Source organism: Periophthalmus magnuspinnatus, chromosome 18 (genome assembly GCF_009829125.3).
Source record: "Periophthalmus magnuspinnatus isolate fPerMag1 chromosome 18, fPerMag1.2.pri, whole genome shotgun sequence".
NCBI lineage: Eukaryota > Metazoa > Chordata > Actinopteri > Gobiiformes > Gobiidae > Periophthalmus > Periophthalmus magnuspinnatus.
The window spans coordinates 6,651,219-6,677,387 of record NC_047143.1 but is presented as its reverse complement, the minus strand read 5'-3'; the positions used below and the strand labels follow the sequence as shown (position 1 = coordinate 6,677,387).

Below are 26,169 nucleotides of genomic sequence, written 5' to 3'. Positions count from 1 at the left end.
TTTAAGCCATGTTATAATGTTGTTACCTCCTAAAAAATATAACTGGAGTTGTGTTTTGTTTCATTCACACATTTGAGTTTGAGTAATCCTTTATTATTACTCAACATCTACATCTCCAAAGCTCAAAATGCTGTTCCACCTTGTAATGTCATGAAATGGTAGTTTTCAAGTTAACAGCTATTTTTACCTTTAGTTCAGTGAGGTGGGCAATTCCAAGGCTGAAATCATCCAAATGATTTTACTGAAGGTGTATGGAGTTTAAAAACACAGTGGAGCACTTCCTGTATTACCACATGACATCACAAGGTGGAACGGAGTGTTTTCAGTTTGAGAGAAGAACTCAGCCTAAATATGCAGGGTTTGTGTGCTAAACCTGTGTGAATGAGACAAAACACAATTTTGTATGTTTTTGATGAGGAAACAACATTGTAACATAGATCAGAAAATGGTGTAATAAGGACCCTTTAAGAAACATTTTGTTGTGATTGCAAAAGACAGAAATCTAGTTTTCTTCCCCCAAAAAACTGCAGGGGACTTAAAAGAGCCTTAGAATAGCTGTTTTGTTGAGAGCAGTGGAGGCTGTGGCTTGGTGGCTGTGTATGTGAAGGCACTCCCCCCTATATTAGATGACTCATTCAAGGCCATGCAAAGCGAATTTGTGTGTTGTGAATTTGTGTGCTGCATGTTTCTGTGCAAGGAGCCCTACTTCCCTCCTTGATTTAGATTTACAACAGGAAGGAAAGGTTTGGGGATTTTTGGTGTGCACTGAGAGAATGAGGGAGAGATGCTGGAGACAGAAAAGAGCCATTTCGTCAGGGGTAACAGAGAGTGAAAAGGAGCAGTAGTATAAGTTTATTTTTACTATTTATTTTTATTAAGGGCTGGTATTAGCCTTTTTTTCCCAATCTATGTTATTATAATGTTTTCTCATCACAAACATACATGGAGTTGTGTTTTGTTTCATTGACACACAGATCCTGCATATTTCATATTTCTGTTCTTCTCTCAAACAGAAAACACTCTGTTTTACCTTGTGATGTCACATGGTAATACAAGTGGTCCACTCTGTTTTTATACTCCATACACTTCCCTAGAATCATTTGGATAATTTCAGCCCCGAAATTGTCAATTTCTACTAAACAAAAGATAAAAGGTAGCTCTTACACATTTTTGGATGTATTCAAATTTTACTGCAAAAATATACATAATGTGAGCTGGGTGGCATTTCCAAAGATCTGAGCTGTAACTTGATGGACATGAGTTACATACAATGACACTGTGGTACTTTCCAGGCAAAGCAATAACATCCATAGAGAAAAGCAGTAGTGGACCCTCCACCAGAAATGTTACATACTGCACCTTTAAATACTACTTTAACAATGATTAAATCCAAGTTCAAAATGGTTCTGTTTAGCTGTGCATATGACACAGCTAAATAGAAGTGTTTTAATGTTAATTCTATGATGAATATTTAGGTTTTGTATTGTGATTTTAAGATCTTTCTTATTCTGTAAAGCACTTTGCATATACACAAAGTAATTCAAATAAACCTTGCCTTACCAATTAAAAATGTAACTTGGTTGTTTTAAGATGGATTGCCATGCCAACTCACCGTGTTCAGTCACACTCTTAAGAAGAGCTTAAGTGCCACAAAATTGCTCCTTCCTGTAGTGGGCACCGTTTGTTCTTAACCTTAACTTTGTGCCCTTAAAAGCACTCGACTGTAGTGTCACTCAAAATAAGCCTCAAGGAGTTGTCCCTAAATCCAGAAGGGTACACACTGCGTTGTATGATTTAACATGGCATTTCTTTTGCGGTTACATAAAGCTAGGGTTGATCTTACAGACTGCAATAAATTATAGATTGCCACTTGCTTTTCTCTGGAGGACTGTCAGGTAGTGAAAGGTTTTTGTTTTTTCATTTGTGCAAAGAAATGGAGGCCTTTCCCCCCTATAGGATGGCATGGTAGGACAAACGACCCGCAGCAGGTGATGCTATGAGGACAAAGAAGATGCACTTGAAAGAGGGAACACACCTGGAGGCAGTGAGACCTGCTGGTTGAATATGGGCATCGTGTGCAAAACTCTTTACAGTCCACCTTCTTGTCCCCTTGAAGGCTATTTCGCTCCTGCTCTTTAAGTTCATACAAGGTGAATTAACTTTTTCAGTGTAAAGTTAGTATAGCGTTTACACTTGAAATAACTTAAGATTAGTTTTTTGGCTCGCGGTGTATGTTTACGTGCAGTTCGAGAATGGCAGCGCCTAGAGCAGACACTGTAGTCTATTCATTCAAGTTTGTTTGCCACCTCCCCTGAGATCATAAACTGCATATTAAAAGGCCCATAATCTAACGCAATTTTCTCAGTCAGGATTTTAACTATGACTTAAATTTGCAAAAGAGGCACCCTGCAATCTAGGCTTTTTGAGTAGGTTTAAGACAAGTATATAGTTGGACAAAATGTTGATCCCTCAGGGCTCTTAGATGCTTGCTGTGATATTGGCAGCTATTCGCCCAGTGACAGTCTGATTATTGTTATGGTTATCACACAAATCCTAAGAAAGTAGGTCTCCTGTGGAGGTCTTGAGGGGAGATAATAGTTCACACACAGCAAGCAATGCAGGGGGGGGCTATTGTTATCAGACAGTGCCTGCAGGTTAAAACTTCAAAAATGTCAAAAAAAGAAGGAAAATTAAGTGTTACAATGTAAAAGGACAAGTGTTTTCACATTGGCAGTTGCACAGCCATGGCAGAGATCTAGACTTGATATACTGTAAGCCAATAAGGTGTTGACAAGTATTGCAAAGAGCCAAAAAAAGAGACTAGACAACAAGATTTACAACAAAATCTTACTTCTTAGTTGCAAATGCAGGCAGTAAATCAGGAAAAGCCTGCCTGCCACTAAAGCTCTAACCAGGTTCTCTTTCAAGTTCCTGACCTCACTTCCCTGCATGCTGTGATGCTGTAATACCATTAATAATGCACTGAAAATCAAAGACCTTAAACTTATTTTTTAACACCATCCCTGCTACTGCGCTAAACCACCCCCTGTGCCATTCCAGGTTAACTGCGAGGGCAGATAGCATGCAGCTGTGTCCGCAGATGAACCCGATAGCTCCCTAATCTCTGGCTGCCATGTGTACCCTTTTAGTCTTCAGCTCCTCCACTTCCTATCGCGTTATCCATCTCCCAACATCTGTCGAGCCGCACCAAGGCCCACACGGAGGACACAATGCTTCCTCCGGCACCAGAACAGCCCTGGGTCCATCTCACATGTGGTTCCTGTTACCCACAAGAATACAAAAGCGCATGAAAATACGTCTGGTGCTTGCAAGGTTGGCCTGTTTGACAGAAAAAGCCCCAACAGCCAGTTCAAGGAGCCATGAAGCTGCTCGGAAGTAGAGTTTGTAGTTTAAAAAAAAAACAAAACAACTCATTTGGCAGGAACATGTGGTTCTGCAGAGACAAGGCCGCTTTCCCACATTTTAACACTGTAGTTTGCATAATAATGTTTCAGTTTAATTTGATGTTTTTTTTTTTTACAGTAGAAATGGATTTTATTAGCGGCATAGCTTTAATTACACAAGAACATTACCTGTCAAAAAAGCACCAGAGCACTTCAGTTTATCCAAAATGTCATAGTAACAACATGGTGTTACACATCTAGTATTGCTTCCCATCGAGTATACAGAGAACTAGAAACCAACCAAGTATTTCTATTGCACATTGAAATCTTCCAAATACATTTTTAACAATAGATAGAGAATAATTACCAATAAGGTGTATAATTTTGATTGATATTTTGATTTAATAGAGTCTTTGATATAAAATGTCCTTTGGTCAGTTATAGAGTCTGTATAGTCTGACTGCAGGTAGTACTAGGCCTGTCACAATTATTACAATATCGACTTATCGTTCAATATATAAAAGCTTGAATAATATTTTTTGGGGATCAATATTTATCGGGTGTACCTTTTCTTTACACTACTGGGAAATTCAAATGTTATTTTTTGACTATACGATAAGATTTAAGCCCTAAAAAGTTGAATTAATAACTTCTGACTCATTACAGATGCAAACTAAGTACTAAAGTGTTTTATTCAGCTGTTTATTTATGCAGCTCAGGATTTTTCAACAATATTGTACATTTAGAATAGTTTTTGTGGTTTAAATCTGCTCTTGGGTTGTCAATCGCATATATTTGTTTCAATATTATCGTTTATTGTCTATATTTACTTCAGCAAGATATCAAACTCCAAAATATGTTATTGTGACAGGCCTAGGTATTACTTCCATTACTGAATCACAACATTTCGCCCCTGGTTTTTAAATAATTATGTTATGAATTTTCTCCCACACACACTCAATAATATATAGGTCCCTTATCTCTTTAAATTAAATTAAGCTGCAGAGGTCAGCCTGAACGATTTGTGTTAATATTACATTTCTATTCTATTTAATTTCTCCAAGGTATTACAATCTGGACATGAGGTACATCCAGACAGCATACAATGTTCTATAGCATTTCCCATGAGAAGAACTCTACAGGTTTGTGCTCTTATCTAATGTAGTCCCAACAGCTTATAAATCCAACTACTGAACTTTCTGACCCCCCGACCAGCGCTGTAATGGCTTAAGATCAAACAGTCAGCAATCAATAGCACCCACTGTAAATGGTTCCTCTGCATCCTGAGGCACACCACTCTGTCAAGTCCAACATATGGGTACTCATCCGCTAAATGGATGCTGTTGCCGTGAGCTATAGTTAGCCGTCAATCAAAAATAGGCACGTAAATGACAAGGGGCCAGTAGCAACACTTATACCAGCTGGGTTTTACTGTAAACTGTAAATACAGTAGCTGGATATCATGAGTTATCTACATGCACACAATGGCCATTTTATTAGGAACACCTTGTGCTAATAAAGTGGTCTACCCCAGTGAGAGAAAAGGGCTGTGTTAAATTCTAAGATCAGTGAAAAGCTTTTTTTTTTTCCTCAGAACATGTAATGGGTTCTATTATAAAGACTTTAGGATGGATCGGATATCAATTCAGAAGCCTTAGTCAGATCAATAAAAGGTAGTAAAGACCATTTACTGCCATTGCATAATATTTGCAATACAATTTATTGTTGCGGATAAAAAAACAAACACCAAGCATATGAAATGTTGATATTGTTTTAAAGAAGGTCTCTGTACTGTTATCGATTGGTATAAGAGGAAACTCAAAACACCAGTGTCAGTATTGATGTTGGCTGAAGAAGCTCGGTCGATTGCATCTGTAAGGCAGTAAACAAGGTTGTTGGAAATCTCTAATCCAGGCATTACTATATCCTAAATATTTTACAAAAATATATACTTTACCAATGCCCAACTAATTCCAATCATTCTGGTACCTCACAAAACAACATCTGGCTGTACACTTGTTGAATTACACAGCATTAAACTGTTTGTGCATTTAAGATGCTTGGATTAAGTCTAAAACTAAATAACTTATAAAGGGGCAGGACCTCTGTGTGCTGTGTCAGTTGGAGGCATACAGCTTTTTACCTTGTCAGTGGCCGCTGGACCATGAGATAATAATTACTCGCTAATTAGGGAGACGAGTAGTGCTTAAGTGTGGCTTAGCGTTTAATCGGTTCGCTTGACTGGGCAGCTGGTTACATCCAGATCCCATATATTAGCAAAAGAGGCCAAACTCATGGGCTTACATAAACAACAAGAACTGACATGAACAGAAACCTCAGGGTGAATTTCTGTGCAGATAAGATAAAACAAGTTACAAAACAAAATTAGATGTTGTTTCCTTGAGTTCTAGTGTATTTGATAGACTTAAACATGGAAAGGAAGAATTTTAAACCGGTTTGTGGTGAGAATAGAAGACCCAAGTACAGCTTGAGCGGAAACAATCAATCATTCTTCATAAATAAAATATGTTTCTATTGTTTAAATATTGGGCTGTGGTTTGAAGTCACTTCATTACAGATATTTTAAACTGCTCAACATACAGAGCCAAGTTCAGCAAACCCCGACTGTTGCACTGTTTGTTAAAATTATATAACTTATGTAATGGTGAACATTCAAGATCAATACTCGATGGACTAGTTTACATGTTTTGTCTGACTAAAGTAAACCGCCCTCCACGACATTATAAAGATAAAAGCAACACTATCACAACTTGGGTCAGACAGTGCACATTGTTGTCATATTGATAATTCTTGACCTTAAGTTAGCCGACTCTCAAAATGACAATCATACTCTAGTTCTTAAATGCTACATGTGGATCTATGGGTGTGTCCATTCCTCGGATTAGTTCGAAGTTGGACTCTGACACATTGTTTTATTGAGGTCAACAATTCCCAGGGTGTCGACTGGACTGCATTGCAAACAATACTTCATGGGCACACCTCAACCTGTGGCTTAAGTATTAATATACTTTGATACAGTCGACTTACTTAGGAAATAAATAGCTGCCCTCAAGCTTCAAACTGCAGATGCTTTTTCTACTCAACTGAAAAAAATTACGATGTTAATATTGCTTGACATCAGAGTTGTAAAAAGTATCAAAATTTAGATATTAACTGATACTAAAACTAGTATCGAAACTAGAGCAGGTATCGATACTATAAAAAGTCACATTCACAGGACAGAAATGGGTTAGGGATAAGGTTCCTGAACAGCTTTAAAATAATCTTGAGCTGTATCAAAACAAGTTTAAGACCGCATAAACTAGTATATGCCCATGGACCACTATGGAACAAACCTGGACGATTGAAGGATTACATAGATATAGTACCATGGTAAATGATCGTACTACCATTTAATGTTGAAAATGGTATTCCATTGTCTAAAGAAAGCATGTTTTTATTATCACCGTGATATCAGAATCAGTATTGAGCATCGAGTCTATCCCTTAGTATCGAACTTGACTTTGAAATTTTTGTATCGTGAAAGTACTACCTCTTGTTCATGTACTTAAAATTGAAATGAGAAAAAGGAAGGCTTCCGGTCAGCTGTAAACCTGAAAACCAGCAAGGAGCATTTGAGGCTTTCATATACAGCTGGTAAGATTATTTTCTCTACTGTATCTCACTGTACATTGTTCTGGAAGCTCGGGATTGCTTGCTGTGTCAACCTAAAAGCAATTACACCTCACTGCAAGCTGTTTCACCCCATTCCCCCCTCCCTACTACTACTACTCACTGCACTGCAACTCGGCAATACTAGTAGCTCCACAGGTATCAAGTTGAAGGTGTGGCGAGTAGGAAAGTATGCAAGCCTCACGGGCCAGCATCCCGTGTCTCCGACCAGTCTGCGGGATGTTAATAGTTTAAGTGAGGAATAAACATTTCACTATATGGATTTGGGAATCGCATGGGGAGAGCTTCCATCAACACCCGGGACTGTATTAGCTCACATACCAAGGGATGCTTATTACAGCAATGAATCCCAGCACTTCTATTGGTGTGAATATATTTAGACGTTTTGCAGTATTAGGCCAAGTTTCCATCTGTAACTAGAAGTGCACAAAAGCAGTTTTAAAACAGTTTTAAAGAAGTCTTGTGTGCTTTTGTCTGCTATATAGTTATAATCCATTACACATGTGGATCATTATGTCATAATTTTCACATTTTAAATCGCAATATCAATCTAAAACAACTTAATAAAACAAACAAGTCTGCTGCCTTTCACATAAGAAAACTACTGTGCCCAATGGGAGCATGCCATAAATATCATCACAACTCGAGTCCACACCTTCAATGCTTTTCATTTGTACTAAAATAACTACGTAGTGCTGCTGAATCCCATGTGTATCACTGATTAAGAAAATAAAATTCAAGAATGAAATAAGTAGAGTAGCAGTAGGCGTATGCCGGTAGCGGTGAAAACGGGATTGATCAGCAACATGGCGTCTTGAAACTAAACGATTAAAGAGTCCTCAAACATGTACAGTATCAGTATCAGTGAGTGAGTAAATGGTGAGGGGAAACAGCTACGGCATGGTTAAAAACTCTAAAATTATCTGCTTTAATCACATGCATGGAGATATAGTTGGACTGTCTAAATAATTGTTGTCCATTTTGTTTTGTTTCATATGACTTGCGGTCATCATCATGTCACCCCTGTCATTGCGGCTAGTGGCTTTAACGTTATGTGTATGTTTTGTTATGTTGGAGGACGTGCTTTTAAAAAAACGCATGTCCAAAAAGAAAATTTAGGAATATTGAACCCTATCATTTCTATTAATGGCCTTGCTCTTGAATTAAATAAATTACAAAAAAAAAACAAAAAACTGTATTAAGCCTCCCTCCTCCAACTCTATTAACTATAATAGGCCATGAGAATGTTGTGATGTCATCTTAAACTCAGCAACAGGGCACGCTCTTAATGAGGGTCACAAGCCAGTCAAAAGTCCAACTTAACTGTTTGCTTTGTCAAAATCAATGTACATTTTCAACTATAAACCTGTGCCAAGTAAATCTATACAAAGATTTTTTTTAAGTTTGCAGATTGAAACACATTTGCCATAAATTAGGCCCTTCTACTCAGCACAGAGGCTTTATATGTGCATCTGTGGCCTAGTTTTTGCCCACATACAAAAGTCTATAAGCTGCACTGCATACCACAAGAAAGGACCTGCCTGTGTGCAAGTTTACACAGCAGCCAGCCCTTCTGTCATAGTCATATGGGAGATTTACACTAGAAACCCAACACTCGGAAACAACAAAAGAGGGCACCAGGGAGCCGATGGCGCGACACAACCGACCTGTAATTTCAAAAATGTTATGCTGAATTTGAGTGGGCTGTATCGGTCCCTCACACTGAGTTTAGTGAGATCATTGTACATTTAATCCCTACTCTGTACTCAAGACCAACTTTCCTCTTAATACATAAAAAGCACAAAAATCTCCTTAGACTTGCAATTCCAGCTCCCAACATCTGTCCGTTCGCTCCACTGTCTCTCGGAAAGTTGTCAAATACTTTGGAAAAGTGAACAGGACACACCAAAAACACACAGAGTGAGTTGTGTGAGAGTAGCAGGGGAGGCGGAGATGTTGACATGTTATTAAATTTAAAGGGCTCCACTTGAATCCTATAATGCATCCACTGGAAGCAACTTTGAACTTTTACAAGAACCAAGACTCATATCCCATTTTAGGGGCTGACAATCCTGCACAAATTTCTGTGTCAATACCATGTTTCAATATATATACATAAAGTGGGAGCAGTTCAGAAAATGCATTTGGTTTAATTTACTGATATTACTACTTTGAGATAGATGGACACATGTTGAGAAATTGTGCAAATGGGACTGATTGTGTAATTTTTTTTTTTCCAACGACCTGTGACTGTGACTGTCAAACTAACTAAAACAAATTAATATTAAAACAAATGAACAAATTTTAAACACCGATTACAAAAAATGACACTTTATGAATATTAATGTGCATGGATTTGTGTGTCTGCATATGTACACGTGTGTATACTAAAATGTACTTATAAACAGGTAACCCTAACCTTGTATTATGTGTTATTTTTGTGTAATTCATGAACCATTATTGCTGGGTTTCAGATGACATCACAACATGCTATAGGCCAATCACATTTAATACAGATGAGGGACAGTTAAAATTAATATTGTTATAATTGAGGTTTTGTTTTCATACAGTGAGTTCTGCGGCCTGGTCACTAATAGGAATGATCAGGTTAAAAATTTGCGCATTTACTGTTTGGATATTTCAAGACAAAGTACAAAGTTATCAATAGGAAAAACTGGCTCTTGCCTCCATCTGGGAGCATGACATCATCACATTCTACAATCTCAAAACTACCAATAACATGATAAATGATTATGTCAACTGACCAAAACTAAATAAAACTAACAAACTTTTTCAGATCTAATGAATACAGCACGTCTAAAACAATGAAGATAAGATGTATAAACTGCACACAGAGATTGATAAAACTTTTGACTTATACAGTGCATATCTTAAAAGCTGCACCACTCAAACTCCAGTATTGACCCCATTTGCTTTAGGTGTTCGATGACTTGCGTCGTATCAGCCTCTTTATGTAACAGAGCAATAGGCCATGTGTGCCAAGTACCTTGAACTACTGCTATCTGGTGCTTGTTCAGGTTGCGTCACGGTGGCCCGGCGGTGGCCTGTCTGGTTGTTTGGCCGAGGGAGGATGAACAGGTGATCTTTGCTGTGGTCACCAATTCTGCGCTGACAGCTGTGTTTACTTAGCAGCCCATAGACACCATTTGAGACATTTTACATCAGGCATTTTTCAGGTTGGTACTGAACAAGGCTGTTTGCAAAGTAAAACAAAATCCTGGATAGGCTATTTTAGATATACTGCAAATGTGCATGGTTTAAAATGCTTTGAAGACCATGCACAACCATTTGCATATAGTTGCAGTAATATTTTAAAAAGGTCAAAATAATTCTGTACTAATTAAGCAGGACTGTGTATTTAATTGGTTTAGAATCCGCCCCGTTTTTCTCCATGAAGAGGTGTCTGCTTTACTGTAATGTCCCACAATGTGACATTAAATTTCTCTATTTTTGCATTCATTCAATTAAATGTTTTGGGGGGTTTTCATAGCAATTATAGCAATAGTAATGAGTAAGATTTTGCTGTTTATATTTACAAGTTTGAAATGATTTCGTTCACAAACTTATATGTCAGTTACCAAATGCTCCAGAGTTGAGTAACACTAGGATCGATACTGCATGTGATATTGCAATGTCAGCAGGAACAAAAGATGAAGGGTGTGTTAGAGTTTACAAGTTGGCTGCAAAAATACTCAATGACAGAGGCTCACACATTGAGAACAGGCGAAGTTGTTTGTTGGGAGATAGACAGCAAATATCAGGACTGACACTTGTGTGATAAGAGCAAGCAACACCAAGAAAGGAGCGACTGCACCTGGCATAAAAAAACAAACAGCATAAATGAATAAAGGCGCATGACTTAATATCTAAACCATTATCTGTCCTTGAATGGGTTTGTAAGGCGCATCCATCTGCAGTGCGCCTTCCCTGCAAAAGCTGCTGATTTGCCACGTTTCCCCTTTACGCACACAGCCCCTCGCGGAGTTCAAGGTGTTACTGGGACTTTTAAACTACACTTTCTACTCACATTTGCACTGCAGCTCCACCATGGCCTGATACCACTCGTCCTGGTCCGTGTCGTTCTCCGCAGCCACGGCAAAACTCTCCGCGCGCGTGTAGAGGACGATCATGTGCTTGTTTTTGGAGTCGGCCCGCTTGTTGATGTTGAAGCATGTCTCCAGCGCCACGACTTTCTTCGGGACGGGGGCCTTACCGCGGAATTTCTTCTCGCTCTCGTAATACTCGAGCCGGGCCGGGCCACGCTCCGAAGCGGTCCGAAGCACGAAGTACCGACGGTGCATGGACTTCTGCTTACGGAGGTAGCCGCTCTTCCTCACGTCCTCGCAGCCATGAGGTTCGCCCGCTTGGTTGTTCTCCATGACAGCTTTCCAATAACAACTTCTCTAAATTTCACGCACTCAGTTTGTAGTATTTCTCTTAAGTTTTCGCTGGTGGTGCCGCTCCCCTCCCGCTGCCCCACATCAATGCAGGCATGAGAGAGAGGGGAGGCAGAGGTCGGCTTTGGGGTCGCTCTGGTGGTCCTTGTGTTGCAGCTTCAGATACCAGCCCGTGTGCAGTCAAAGATTAGCTCCTCCGTCTCCTCTCACGTCGGTCCCACAGGCGGAGCAGCAGCACAAGTTTTCAATGCGCTCTCCGGTGAGCACATGCGCGCCTCGGGTCGACGCTCTGCTCTTCTCCTACAACTCCACCAACAACACTACAGTCCCGGGTGTTATAGTTCATTTAGTGCACGGGTTTCTGAGTCACTGGGTTCCGCTGCACGCTGTCCGCCCGTCCGTGCGTCCCCCGGGTTGGCTCTGCTCGTGCTGCCGTAGTGTGTGGAGCAGGACTGTCACTCACTCAGCTCTAGTACTCAGGAACACGGGGCGTTCACGGGACATGACAAAACTCCAACCACAGAGCTCCGGATTTTCGCGCGCTTGTGTTTTGCATAATATCTGCATGTGATAAAAATCCCCAAATACTATAATCCAACACCTCATCTAAAAATACGACATGAGAGTACACAATAACATATTTAATGCCCGATACTCATTCTATTTTATATTTACACAGCTTTGTAACTAAAACAGCCATTCAGTGTTAGAAACAGTTTTAAGACGTCCTACTTTTTCTCAGATCATGAATGCACCATCACTATGTGTGTAATATTTCAGTGTTGTCGCTTCACTGGGTCCATTCTGTTCTATTTATTGCCAAAATCCCCTTCTGTCCACTGTCTGTATATCTGTGCATGTCTGAGAAGCGATTTTGCGAACGCACGTTCTGCATCAAACACACCACACACGCTTGGCTTATTTTAAACGTCAATAAAATACTATATATGCAGACCACGGCACAGTCTACTTTATCATTACGAAACTTGTCACATTTGATTAGCAATGATGCGTGAATCCGCTGTAATTGATAATAAAACATGTCCAGGCCTGTTCTAGCTGGACCTGACACTGTCTGGGCACTGACCATGTCTCCGCAACAAGATGTGGAAATATCAATAAATCAAACTGGTAAAAATAATAAGAAAATGGATTTGGGCCAAATGATATGATGAAATGATAAATGATTCAAACAAATCTATAAATAGCCATATGGATAGCAACAGAGGTTCTCCATCTTGGTACACTTGCAGAATGAATGTTATGCAATATGCATCCAAAAGTAACCTTCTCCACGAGGTCAGGGAAAACTGAATGCCCAGCGCCACCTGCCGTCCACAAAAATATTGCTACCATAATCAAAAAATATTTACAAATTGTAAGAATGAGGGAAGCAATTTTAAGAAGCAACTGATTTTATGAACATTGGATACAAAGACGTTGTTACGATGACTCATTTTGGCAAATTAAGGAAAACAATCTGTGTCAATGTTAAACCAAAACAAACAGGAACAAACATTTGGTCCGGTGGATGACTGGAGATGAAATACACATCTAGGTTAATTTAGTATTTGCTTTTACATTCAGTAGCATCTCCTTTTAGCCCTCTAAGCGCATGCAGCCTGAGAGTAAAAATACAGTCCTTCAACAGAACTAAAACCAAATTACCAATGCATAACGAAATGTAGACATAAAGGTCCACCTCCATCTTCTTCTTCATGCATCTTTAGGCTGTTAAAGCTACAAAACTCCTCTCTTTACATCGTAAACATTTCAACTGGTGAGTTACCAACTGGCTTTCCTCTTGGAGACATATTACTGGGAGGGCTGGCGGGTTTTTGCACTTTTTTAAGCAGGAGATGAAAGCAGCAGCAGCAGTGACACGTGTGGAAATTCTTCTTCAAAAGTTATAGGCGTCATTTTGAGCCCTGAGGTGGCATCTACTGGCACACAACACCTTTGACATGAAACACTACAGGTCATCACTCTCCTGTACACACGCCCACACACACACACACACACACACACACTACATTTCATTAGTACATCTTTTGTTATTTCCTCAACAAACAAATAGGTAAACACGGACAGGGCTTAGGATCAAAAATACTCCAGAGGCATTGAAATGGCAGCGACTCTTCAGGTTCAACAGTTTCCAGGGACCAACGATGGGATAGAGACAGAGAGGGGAGGAGGTGTGTAGGGTCAGATGAAAGGGTTTTTTGACGTCCCTCGACTTGGGTAAACATTCCCCTGAAACACAAAAAAATGTGTATGAATAAACTTCATTGAATTTGATCTAGAAAGTGCAATCTTTCAGAATCAGAAAAAGAGTTTTGATAACATTGTCAGTTAACAAAATTCACAAACTACCAATCCGCAGTGACAACCCACTCTGGTTCTGGAAGTAAATTTTCCATTCAGTTTCCCATATACATTTCGAAAAATTCAAATATTAAGAGTCCAAAGGCATCGTGGAGGCTAGCCAGCTATTTGCTAACTAATATTGATAACGCTATTGTTTTAAGTCCAAAAAACACTTTTAAAACACAAGATTTGCCATTTTTGAATGTTAACTTAGCGGTTTATACATTTTTAGAAACAGATTTTAAATGAAATTATAGGTCTTGTGATCATTACCACATAGCTGATTATCCTAGAGCAAGCTTTCAAACTTTGAATAAAATGTATTTTCAGAAAGTCTATGAGAAAAAAGAATGAGAAACACTGTTGAGCTCTATTACACTTGCAATAATATTTACAACTAATATTGGGCCAGTAAATGTGGATTGTTTATACTTTTATGATGAATACAATATATAATGCATGACAATTTTGGTTATTTTGAAGCAATCTGCACTTATTAACTTAAAACTTCGCCCCTGCATTTTGAAAAATGTAGAAGACATAAATAGCAGTAAAATGGTAAATACTTACTGTAAAAGGATTGACCGACATGGACCGTGGAACTTTGGGTTGAGAGTCAGTTACAGAGAAAGAGGCAAAACCTAAAACACAAATTTGCATAGCTCAATATTGAGGTTAATCAAGGACACGGGTGAAATTTCAAACTTGGTACATGGTGCAGGAAAAGCTGCAGTTCCGATACACGTATTGGTATGCCCTGAGTGTTACTGTACACTGCAGGGGTAATGAGGAGTGTGAGGTGTGCTTGATCTGCAGCCAGCACGCATACAGCACCAGTCACAGGAGCTGAGGCAGAATCAAAATGACCAACAACATGCATTATACATGTCCTACATAGGCTGCCCCTATACACACCACTGTGCTACATACAGATACTGTCTAAAACTTTTGAATTACACATAAACACGGAAGGTTTTAGTGAATATAGGCCTGTCACAATCACATATTTATTGCTGAAGTAAATATAGAAGATAAATGATAATATTGAAAGAAATTTATGTCACTGACACAATTACCCAAGAGCAGATTTATACTACAAAATACTATTGTAAATCTACAATATTTTTTTAAAAACATGAGCTACAATTAAAACAAACATAGCAGAATTAAACACTTTAGTACTTAGTTTGCAATTTAATAAGTCATTCAACCTTCTAGGGGTCAAATCTTATCACCCAGCCAGTTTCCAGTAGTGCAAAGAAAAAGTACCGACTATGATTACTGACAACCCAAAAAATATTGTTCCACCTAACATATTATGAATGATTTGTAGATATAGTAATTATTGTGACCTAAGTTGATAGAGAATAGTTTTTACAGTAGCCTAATGTTATCTTATCATCACTAATCAATTGACATTTTATGGACATGGTTTTAACCTATAGATATAACAGTCATATACCGGTATGTCCTGTTTAAGTTATGGTGCTTTGTCTACTGCTAGAAGATACAATGCTGATAAATGGAAACCCAAACATTCACAGGGAGGGACAGAGACAAGTATTCACTCTCCCTCTCACACTATTATGTCACTACTTCCACAACGCATTTTTGGATGATACTGCAGAAAAAAGGGAGGGAGGGTGTGCTTAAATGCTATAAGAGGAATTCATTCTATGTAATTCCTCTATATAATATGCTTCAACCAGTCAAAAGTTTGAACACACTATTTCATGTATTTTTCTTCCTTAGTTCTATGATTACTTACATTGTAGATTCTCATTGAAGGCATCAAAACTATGAATGGACACATATGGAATGTAGTAAACAAAAATAAACTTAAAGTAACTCAAAACTTGTTTTAGAATTTTAAAAATGAAAATAGCCACTCTTTGCTTTGAACCCTGCCTTGCACTTTTGGCATTCCTTGACCCTGATAAAGCACAGCTGTGAAGTAAAAAGCACTTCAGACGACTGCATCATGAAGCTCAGCGAGAGAAGCCCAAGAGCTGTTAACAAAGCAAAGTGTGGCTAATTTGAGAATCTGAATATAAAATATTTTTTAAAAGAATTATTTGTTATTAAACATTTTTCTTTGCTACATAATCCTATACATCTTGCTTCATATATTTGATGTCTTCTGAATATACCTAAAATGTAGAAAGCAGTAAACATAAAGAAAAAACGAATGAGGGTGTGTGTCTTTTGACTGGTAGTGTGTATAAGTATATCTATATCTACTTAAATTTAACAATTACTTAAAAAAAAAATAAAAATACTGTAACTTCTTAATGTATGACTGAAGATGCTTATATTACTGAGACTATTACATTTGAATTCACAAGTTCAGCTGACACAACATAAAACAGTGATTATCAGATGATTACCATTGGCTTCCTGGTTGCAGTCTGTCTCATGAAACGCATTGTGTGAGGTGGGTGCTGGGAAGGACACAGGCGGAGGGAACACTGATGTGGGTGAAGTGACAAATGGTCCGGAGTCACCTGCAGACAAACATCCATAATCATCATCATCATCATCATTGTGATCTATTGATACTTTGCAGCTGATGTCATCAACTTTCCCACGGGGAGTGATGCTAACTGTAGGCACTGCTCTGTCTGAAGCTCTGTTAGACTTTAATCTGATCTTTATTTTAACACAATCTAACCAGAAAAAGATGACTTATTTGGAACTACAACAGGTGAGATGATTTGTGCTGTTAAACAGGTATCTCGCATATAAAATTACAGCCACAATCTAGCTAGCATTAGCCAACAGTTTTTCTAATTTCACCCTCACATTTTGGTTGAAAATCATATTTAACGGGGACCATGGACGCTTGTATTCAGGCGATCTTAAAACTGTTTTGACAGTGTCTGGTAATTTGTGCAATATGTCACCATCGTAACTGCTGAACATTTCACCATAGAGTTACATGCAGTACATCCCCAGTGTGATGTCAAAGATCTGTGGTGAGAAACGATGGATATGACAAGTCAAGCAGGAAAATCTATGCAACTTTTTAAAGGTTGATTATTTCTGATGTCCAATTGATTTATTGAATTTATTTCCAAATGATCTGCCACCTTCAAAAAAATTTAAAATAAAAATCCATGGTTTACCCAAGATTAAATTATGAAACTGACTATAGTCCATTCTTAGAAAATCATAATTCTTGAATGTACTTGCTCGCTTGGCTTTTTTATTTTGTAAAAAAAAAAAATCATATATATAAATATATAATTTTGTTTTACAATTTGCTCTTCTGATGCAATACATGATGTCACTCCCTCCACACCAAAGTGTTGCACATCCCCCGGTTACAAACGGGGAAGTGGAGTGCTGCAAACTACAACCTGAAGAAGGCTGTGAAGGAAATCAAAATCACCACTCTTTTAGTCCAGAAAAATCAAGGCTTTTTAAACTAATACATGAAGAGTGGCTTGGTTTTAGTTTTTCTTTCAGTGATCTGCCATCTGCTTGTGTGAGATGGTATTGAATTGCCTGCCCTGGACTGTTTCACAATGTGGCATTAAACATATCTGTGTCCATGGAGACAAGCAGGTTGTGCCACCAGGCCAAGTTACGAGTTACATCTGTGGAGAGGGAAGTCCACTGACCACTGTATTTTCCCGGCAATAAAAACACCTATGTTGAATAAATGAAAGATTTATATGTTTAATGTTATACTATGGAACTTTACATTGTCTGACCATCGCACGGAGACAAAAGCAGTTGGCAAACATTCACCAGAAAAGTTACATAGTGCACCTTTATAAAGCCTGTTTTATTTTTATGTAAAATCTTCAAAATCTAAAACAGCAGCCTATATAAATATAAAATGGCATTATTCTTAAAGTGGACCTGTTCTGCCAAAATGAACTTTTCAGAGCTTTTAACCATGTTATAGTTGTTTCCCTTCAACATTTACTCACCCAAAGATGTTAATAATTATTAAAAAGACAGGTGAACATAGACTTTCTTTCTTTCTTTTAAAAAAAAAATCAACTTGTCTTCTTTGCTTTTTGCCGATAACTAAACATAGTGTGATAAAAATACATTGTGATGTAACCAAAGCTGCCTTTCCCATGTAAAGTAGTTGCAGAAGAAAGCAGAGAAGTTACCCGGGCTCTGGGGTCTCACCTCCGGAGGCGCTGCTGAAGGGGTTACTGGGGGAGAGGGCGACAGGCTGCTGGGAAGAGGAGCCGGAGCTGAATGGATTGGGGAAATCTGAGACACACACAGGGAGAGAGAGGAGGGACAAGAGGGGTAAATCATTCACATTCCTCTCTATTCAAAACGGCGCAGCTCTTAGCCACTGAGATGTTAATTAAAGGTACAGGATTACTGAATATAAACTTTAGCTGTAAGATCCATGAATGTGTGGTGGGGACTCACTTGCGAAGGTTTGGGAGCCGGAGACTGTGTCCACCCCGGGAGAACTAAAAAAAAAGTGACCTTTACTTTAGAAACTAATCATGTTCAACAAAAGACATTGTGACAGGAGTGAATTGTGTACCTGGCAGGAGTCGAGCTGGACGAGAGCCTATTGCCAAAGAGGCTGCTGTATTGTGGAGGTCCACCAGCAGGGGGAGCTGTCAACAAGCATTTCGCATACAAACGTTAATGATTGGCGTTTGGGAGATCAAGTGCTACTATTACATTGAAGTGTGAACTCAAACAGACAGGGAGACTCAGTTGAACTTGATTCTTGAGGCACTAAAGCGATACAAATAGTCTGAATAAAATACAAGCTCTCTGTTGCTTCTGATGTGAATCAAAGTAAGCCAGGGCAGAAAATCAATAATCTCTTTAATCTGCCAGCCAGGGTGAAGGTGGAAAACCAGCTCAAGGGCTACTCGCATGAATGCTATGTATTAAAACCACCGGTAATAAGACAAATTACTATCAGCTTGGAATAAACAAATCTATGTTCTTTGAGTCGGACCAAGTGTGTGTCCAGGAGAAACACAAAGAGCAGGATTCAGATGTGGAAAGCCTTGGCATTTGCAGTTATGTAACCTAGTTTAGCTGGCCGTGACAATCAGTATCACACGTACTGCTCCTTTGTCTTCTGTACTGACTTGTGTGCTCCAGGCATGAACACAGCTTTACATGTTAAAGCCTATTTGAAACATTTGGAAACACTGGGATGAATTGAACTGACCTAAACCAGAATTTGCCAAGTCATGTGCTTGTTTATAATATAGATTTGTATTATTGAAGTAGTATTGAAGAGGAATGTAAAAGAGCATAGTGACTAGGTTTGTCAAAAGTATTAAATATCAGATAATAATCAATACTAAAACTAATATTGAAGTACTGATACTAAAAAAGTTACTCACAGGACAGAAATGAATAGCTTTCCTTATCATTGTGGTATCGGGATGGGTATTGAGTATCGAGTCTAATCCTTAGTATCAAAATCGAGATTGAAATTTTATTGTGACAACCCTATTGTACATGAACTGAAATATACTCTGCAGTGAGGCCACCCTGTTCTTCTGAGATAACCTTTTCCCAACTATGCTTGCTTCATCAAAACATCCAGTGTGCAGTGATTTGCATATAGATTTGACACTGGTTTCATCCTGCATGTTTTGATATGGTACCCCTTGTGGCTAGATTATTTTCTACAAAACCAAAAAATATGTTCATCAGGTTTATAGTATATAGTAATACTAGTTTGTTGTTGACCATCTCTAAAGGAAAAGCTCATAGTCAATTAGCCTAGAAACAGCACTAAATATTTTGTCTCTCTCATTGTATACCTGGTTGTGTGGGTGCTGGTGTGTCAGAGAAGACACTGTCCAGTTGGGAGACAGCGGCATACTTGTCCTGATTTTTGGCGGTGCTGAGAGGGGGTGTGGTCTGCCCCCCACTGCCCGACTGCTGCTGCTGAGGCTGGGACAGGGAATGAGGCAGGGGCTGTGGTTGTGTGTGGCTCAGACCTCCAAAGTCCACACTCAGAGACTTAGGGAAGGCTCTGAAGGGCCCAGTGATCCCTGACACTGATACTGTACGACCTGCGAGGAAGAAGAGGCCAGGGAGGAAAGTGAAAGTGATGCAAGACAGTGTAATTTAATAAATATGCTAATACATGTGTCAATCTTCAAGGTAAACCTGCTCTTGGGCAGTGAAATATAAAGTTCAAAGTTGGCCGGCACATTTGATTAACATTTTACACGTGATACCAAAATAGTGTTATTTCATCAAACATACTTATAAATAAAGTTATCTTAACTTAAAGGTGTCTAACTTTTCTGTTGGGAGGTCTGCTACCCGCTTGTCTCCATGGAGAAGTTATTACTTGCCCTTAATACTGAATAAGAGTTTGGTTTAAAGGTACACTAACTAACTTTTCTGGCAGAGAATGTCTCACATGCTTGTTTCCATGAAGATGTTATTGCTTTGCCTGGAATATTCCATAGCATGGCATTAAATTTATCTTTCTTGCATTTATTCAACAACAGGTTTTTTTTGTTTTATTGCAAACACTTTGAAGAAGATGGTATTCTTATTGTGTGAGCAGGCTCACTTCCCCACAGACATAACCTGTAACTTGGCCTGATGGCATCTACTTATGTTCATGGAGGCAAAGGTCTATCATGTTAAATACTATATTGACTTATTGTTCAAAACACGTTAGTTGAAACAATAATTTTTGGGGGTCAATATTTAACTTTGCACAAGTGGGGAACTTTTTTGTATTTTCTGTACTACGATTAGATTTGAGCTGTGGAAGGTTGAGTTATGAACTTCTATGACTCATTAAGTGTTTCAAGCATTTATTGCACCTTCATTAACAATACTGTACATACAGAATAGTTTTTTGGGGCAAAATTCTCCTTTAGGGTTTTCACGTCAGTGGTTTGATGGCATTCAATATTATCTTTATTGTCTATAACACGCAGGAGACACATTCTACATCAGAAAAGTTACATAGTGTATCTTTAACCCAAACTCTTATTCAATATTAAAGTCACTTGGAGCTCACTGTGTTTGGATTTTCAGTAAATAACCATTCCATCTTAATAAACCGCATCTAGCAAGCATTGGTATGATGACGACTAAAATGCTAAAATCAAGATAAAAGACGCAAACATTAAACAAACCCAATCAAAGCTATCTGTCTCGTGCTATCCTGACCTAGCCTACCCACATTTCTATGTATGGTTAGAGATAAAATAAAATGCATGAAAAACTAACTAAGCAGCAAAGCAACTTATCATACGAACTTTGATCAACACAACTGCAACATAGCAAGCTTTCCTAGAACAATCCATGCTAGCACTAGCGGTTAGTTCCAGCCAAAGTCAATAAGCAAGAAGAAAAATGTTGCAAAAAGTCAGCTGACAATCCAGCCGACACAGATTACACGAAGATACACAGCATAAAACATGCAGCAGAGGCTTGGGTGTGTGCGCGCTGGAGGAATGCTGTCTTCACTATCTCATGTTGAAATTTGACATGTCTAACTTTCCTCTATACTTAAAGGGGATTTTATGATATTGGCAAGTAACTAAATACATGTACTGAAAATATTTATTCAGAAAAACTGTATTCCAGTACAGTTACCCTTTTTGGTGATATTCAGATATAATTACTTTCCTAAAATTAAAACAAACATAAAAAACATAAAAAAACACATTGCAGTACTTCATATGTAAGTTAAGCTTCAAACTGCACCATATTAAGACCGCTCATGAGGTGAGTGTGTGTGCAATTTTCCCTTCTCTAATTAGTGATAAATAAATGTAAAACAAACAGTGTAATAAATATAGCCTAGTCCAATTGTAAGTTCTGTTTGTACACTATAATAATCAGTACAGGATAGAGTATAAGACAGTACTAAGACTGGAACACCAATACATTACCATAACACATTTAAAAGCAAGTATTCAGAATTCTGGATCTACTTTTCAAAGCCAAGCCAGCCCATGTTGAAGTGGTTTGACGACAGCAAGGTGCAAAAACTCAGCAGTGCTTGGGGGGTAGCAGCTAGGGCCTAAAAATAGAGGTTAACTTGGTCTCTCTCTCTCACCGGGAACATAACGTCTAACTCTCCTTGACCCTCCCCTGTCTTGGGATGTAGGTATAATGTAATTTCTCGTATCCTTTATGCCCATCTGCACTTGGACCTATCTATGCAAGCAAGTTATGAACAATGCAGCTCATAAACTGGGCCATCTATTATGAATGAAAAGAGCACAGAGAGAGCGTATTGATTCTAGCAGCACACAGTCAAATGCATTGGTCAGTGCCAAGTCTTACCTAAAGTGAAGTGGTTTTTGAAGGAGCTACTGGCTTTAGTGTTAAGGAAAGAAACAAAGATGGATAGTTTGGGAAGGAAAGAGAGAAGAAAGTGTCACTGCAGTGGTACAGAACAGTTGTCCTTGATATAATTTGTGTTTGGTATATCAGAAGGTTATAAATATGACCATTTGTTTTAAATAACTTCCAGGTTAATTAAGGCTGAAATGAAAATGGGCTCTGTATTAAAAGAGTATGTGTGTTTGAAATATTTATCTTGACAAAAAGACAGTTCTCATCAAGTCCTGATTATTAATACAAATAAGAATTACATTATAAATAAGAAATGGCACAATGCTAATGCTACAACCTTCACATTCTCTACTGCTTATAGTTAAATTATTACACCATAAATTTAACAATGCAGCAAAACAGTGTTGATTAATATAATTAAACAATTTAAAATATATATTAAAAAAAAACTAAATTAGATTACTTGATAGAAATGTCACACGCTTGAGACATGCAGAGAAAACGAAGTGTTTTTGGTGACAGACCTGAAGGTCGAGGGAGGGCAGGAAAAGATGGGGCATGACTTTGACCTCCCAGCGCTGACGACAAAGACCCAGGGCGCTGTCTTTCAATCCCACACAAAGAGGCATCTAAAAGGAGTAAATAAACAAAAGAATCATTTTGCATAGCGGTGGGGGATTTTGACAAAAATTTTATCTGTGTATTTTTGGAGTATTTTGAAAACAACATGCAGACTGTCAGGTCAGGTGCTCTTCAAGATCACAGTGGAAACATCACTAACCCTAACTCTAATGTACGCCAGTCCTGTTTTTAAAAAAGGACTTTTATTGCAGTCGGAGTGCCTTAGATTTTTCTTTTATTGTAAAAATGTATAAGTTATGTTTTAAGTATTAGACAAATGTGAATTGACTATAAAATAACCCTTATTTTGAAATTTACAGGATGCATTTTTTCTTCTATTTCTATAGTAATTAGCCTAGTTCTCAATTTGCAAAAGAACTCCACCACACCCTTAAGAGGGGGATCTCTGAAGCTCTGGGATCGCAGTGGCCGGGCGGTGAACACGTCTGTCCGCATGTCGGCTGGCGAGATGGCGGGGCCCCGGTCCCATGACGGCAGCTGTGCCTGGGACTATGGAGAAATGAGAGGACACAGGTAGACAACAGACAGGAAGGGTATACGGCAGAAACCAGAAGAACAGCAGGAGCAGATGGGTGTGTCTTTTTCAAGCTCTTTTAATAATTGATAAGTCTTTGAAGTTACCTGGCCCTCACCGACCCACTCACTCAGTCCGCTCCCCCGCAGCGCAGATGGTAACACAGGTTTTCAGCTTCTATTACTCTCACTTCTCTTTTCTTTTGAACAACTTGTTACCTTAGGTTTCAAATTTAATCCCATTTCCCATTTTTTACTTCACTATTGAATGAATGCATCAAACTTACCAGTGGTCTTGGCGCTCTGGCATTGTGGGTCGGACCTTGCCCAGCCAAAGGGCCATGGGAGGGGGGCATGGAAGGGACCCCTGGACTCCAAGGACCCTCTACATCCCGGCGATTTTTACATTTCGAAAAGTGCCTGAAAGAGACCAATGTTGAGCGCTCTTTAAATCTGTAAAAATAGGACCAGTGACATATAGGAAACTTTTTATTTTAATTGACACTGATGGTCCAATATAGAGTAACAATGTGTGCAAAATGATTTACTCTGAACTTATAAAGAGTTTGGCTCATTCAGTCCAATTCATTTTAAGACCACCGGTGTGATCTTTTTTTTTTTTCTTTTTTTTTTTTACACACAGCCCAAAAAAGGCCAAAGCTATTCTGTCCACAAAGCTGCTTTTATTCTGGTATTTTATAATTCACAATTGAAAGAGTGTGACTACTTGCAAAATTCATAATGGTTGCATAAGCTCACCATTTTTTCTTCTCATATTTGTCTTGAAGAAATTCCTTAAACTTTTGCGAGTCCTTCATGTCTGAGCAGGCGTCTGTCTTTGGGTCAAATATACACAACCACGTCCTCCTCCCAACCTGGACAACAAAATCATTATAGTCTTTAATACCTAACAGCTATAACAAAAAATATTATTTCACTGTGTGACTACTTGTAATAGGTCATACATTAATGCCCACATTTCAGAATTCATCTTTTTTCCAAATTTGTGTGAGCAGTCAAGACATTTTAACGATTAGGTCAGACTACCATTCTCCTGAACTGCCTCACCTCTAATTACAGTAATAACAGTACCTTTGCTAACGTGTTCTCATATGTGATTCATCCCCAGTTTAAGAGGTGCACACGCTACTGACAATAAATGAGTCATGACTGGCCATAGCACTCTAGAGATGATGATGATGATGTCCATAATGATGAAGAGAATATGAAGGAAGCCTTTTCTCTCATTTTACACAACATGCCAAATGCAGCAGTGACATAAGCTCATGGATTACAACCTACTCCTTCTTCCACAAAGAAAATAGATCTTGTTTGAACTGCCTTTAAAAAAGACATGTCTTGTTGTGAGCGGAGATGAGATGCAATAAATTGGACGTTGTAAAAGATTGTGTACTGAGTGGGCTTGTATGGAAACAAACAACATGTACGGGTGCACCAGGAGATGGCAAAGTCCATGTACAGAATGACAATTGAGTTTGTTACAACAGTGTTATATAGTAATAGAGTATTTTTTTACATGTTCTTCTCTATAAGTTCGGAAAACACAAAATGGTGTGTCCCTCACCTCATTGCCATGGTTTTGGAGGAATTCCACTTCCTGTTGCGAAAAGGTTGTCATGGAGATAGACTTGACTCTGTGGGGAGGGTTGAGGCCTCTCCTGGGACACAGAAACAAGATGAGCAATGAAATTTAGACACAAGAAACACAAAAGGGCACTGGAAGAAGAGGGAACAGCTGACATGTGGTGTGATATTAAGGTCAGACTTGTTGTGCAAGGTGCCACAACACATAATCCACCCCATTGAGAAAGAGTAGTTTGGACAACCTGTATTCCTCATGCAAAAAGACAGTGGTTTGTGTTTAAGAATTTGCGCAATAAGACGCAGTTGGTATCCTCCTGGAGCTTAGACATGCAGAACATAATGTGAGAGATAGACACATACACGCCCACACCGGAGAGTAGAGCCTAAAGAGAGAAAGATGGGCAGAAAGGTAGTATCAAACCTGCACCATGGCGATATGTAACAGAGCTGGAAATTGACCAACAAGCGGTCTGACGCTTATGAGGCTACAGAGGGAGGAAGACAGAAAAAATGGAAGAGATGCGTAAATTAATACACGCTTTTTCACATGAGCCTTCTGTACAAAATGTGAGACACTCAAGCTGTCAAAGGGTGGTGCATGGTGCAATCTTAGGCCTGATACTTTTTACTCTGTTTTTCATATACGTTTGTCTCCACTGATGCGGTACCATAAAATATGCTAAATGTCAAATGAAAGGGAGGCAGAGGCTTGTTTACTTACAGCATTCCAGAGCACGACGTGCAGATGAAGCTGCCCACCGTGACGTCCGTGTATGTGACCCCGGGCTGGCTGCACTCGAAGCAGTGTTTGTTTACTCCAGACTGAGCCAGCTCTCGGACCTTACGTGAGCAAATCTCTTGGTTGTCCCGGTGCTTGCGGTTCGACATTTTTGACAGCTTCCCTCCGCAAGTCCGTGCGTGCGTGCGTACGTGAAGCCCTCGCAGCTGTCCTGTCCGCCCCGGTTTCCCCTCCTCTCCCCGTTTACTACAAGCTGCACTTCTTCACGCCCGCATTGTGGAGACACGCTTCTGCAGCTTCTCTCCCGACTAGAGACTACTACACACTGAGGAGCAGCGTCAAGTCGCACGAGGCGAACACCGGAAATACAAGGACTGTTGTTCAAAATAAAAGCACAAGACGCTTGACAAATACGATACTATCGATCCATATCCGTTCCTTTCGGCGGGATTAAATTTAAAATGCAAGTATCAATAGTCTCATGTTCATATCTCGTTTC

At 39.0% G+C, this 26,169-nt stretch overlaps 2 protein-coding genes across 3 annotated transcripts in view; both read right to left on the bottom strand.

The window, feature by feature from the left end:
• Window positions 1-11,970, bottom strand: part of si:ch73-335l21.1 (insulin receptor substrate 1-B) — a 41,564-nt gene extending 29,594 nt beyond the window's left edge. Inside the window, exon 1 of the mRNA XM_033983351.2 lies at window positions 11,146-11,970. Within this exon, the coding sequence (XP_033839242.1) occupies window positions 11,146-11,497 (352 nt within the window). The 5' untranslated portion in view covers window positions 11,498-11,970. The remainder of the gene's footprint in view (window positions 1-11,145) is intronic.
• Window positions 11,971-12,915: 945 nt separating this feature from the next.
• Window positions 12,916-25,998, bottom strand: agfg2 (ArfGAP with FG repeats 2). 2 transcript variants are annotated; one of them, XM_033983356.2, is made up of 14 exons: window positions 25,653-25,998; window positions 24,912-25,005; window positions 24,086-24,201; window positions 23,614-23,746; window positions 23,182-23,302; window positions 22,696-22,800; window positions 22,160-22,192; window positions 19,657-19,911; window positions 18,405-18,480; window positions 18,284-18,327; window positions 18,029-18,115; window positions 16,270-16,386; window positions 14,453-14,523; window positions 12,916-13,768 (listed from the first exon to the last, which is right to left on the bottom strand). In XM_033983356.2, exons 1-14 carry the CDS (start codon window positions 25,817-25,819, stop codon window positions 13,721-13,723), a joined length of 1,467 nt encoding a protein of 488 aa, XP_033839247.1. In that variant the 5' UTR covers window positions 25,820-25,998; the 3' UTR covers window positions 12,916-13,720. The 2 variants fall into 2 exon arrangements, with proteins under 2 accessions (XP_033839247.1, XP_033839248.1); XM_033983357.2 differs by lacking the exon at window positions 22,160-22,192 and having other exon boundaries at window positions 12,917-13,768.
• Between the last annotated feature and the right edge of the window lie 171 nt (window positions 25,999-26,169).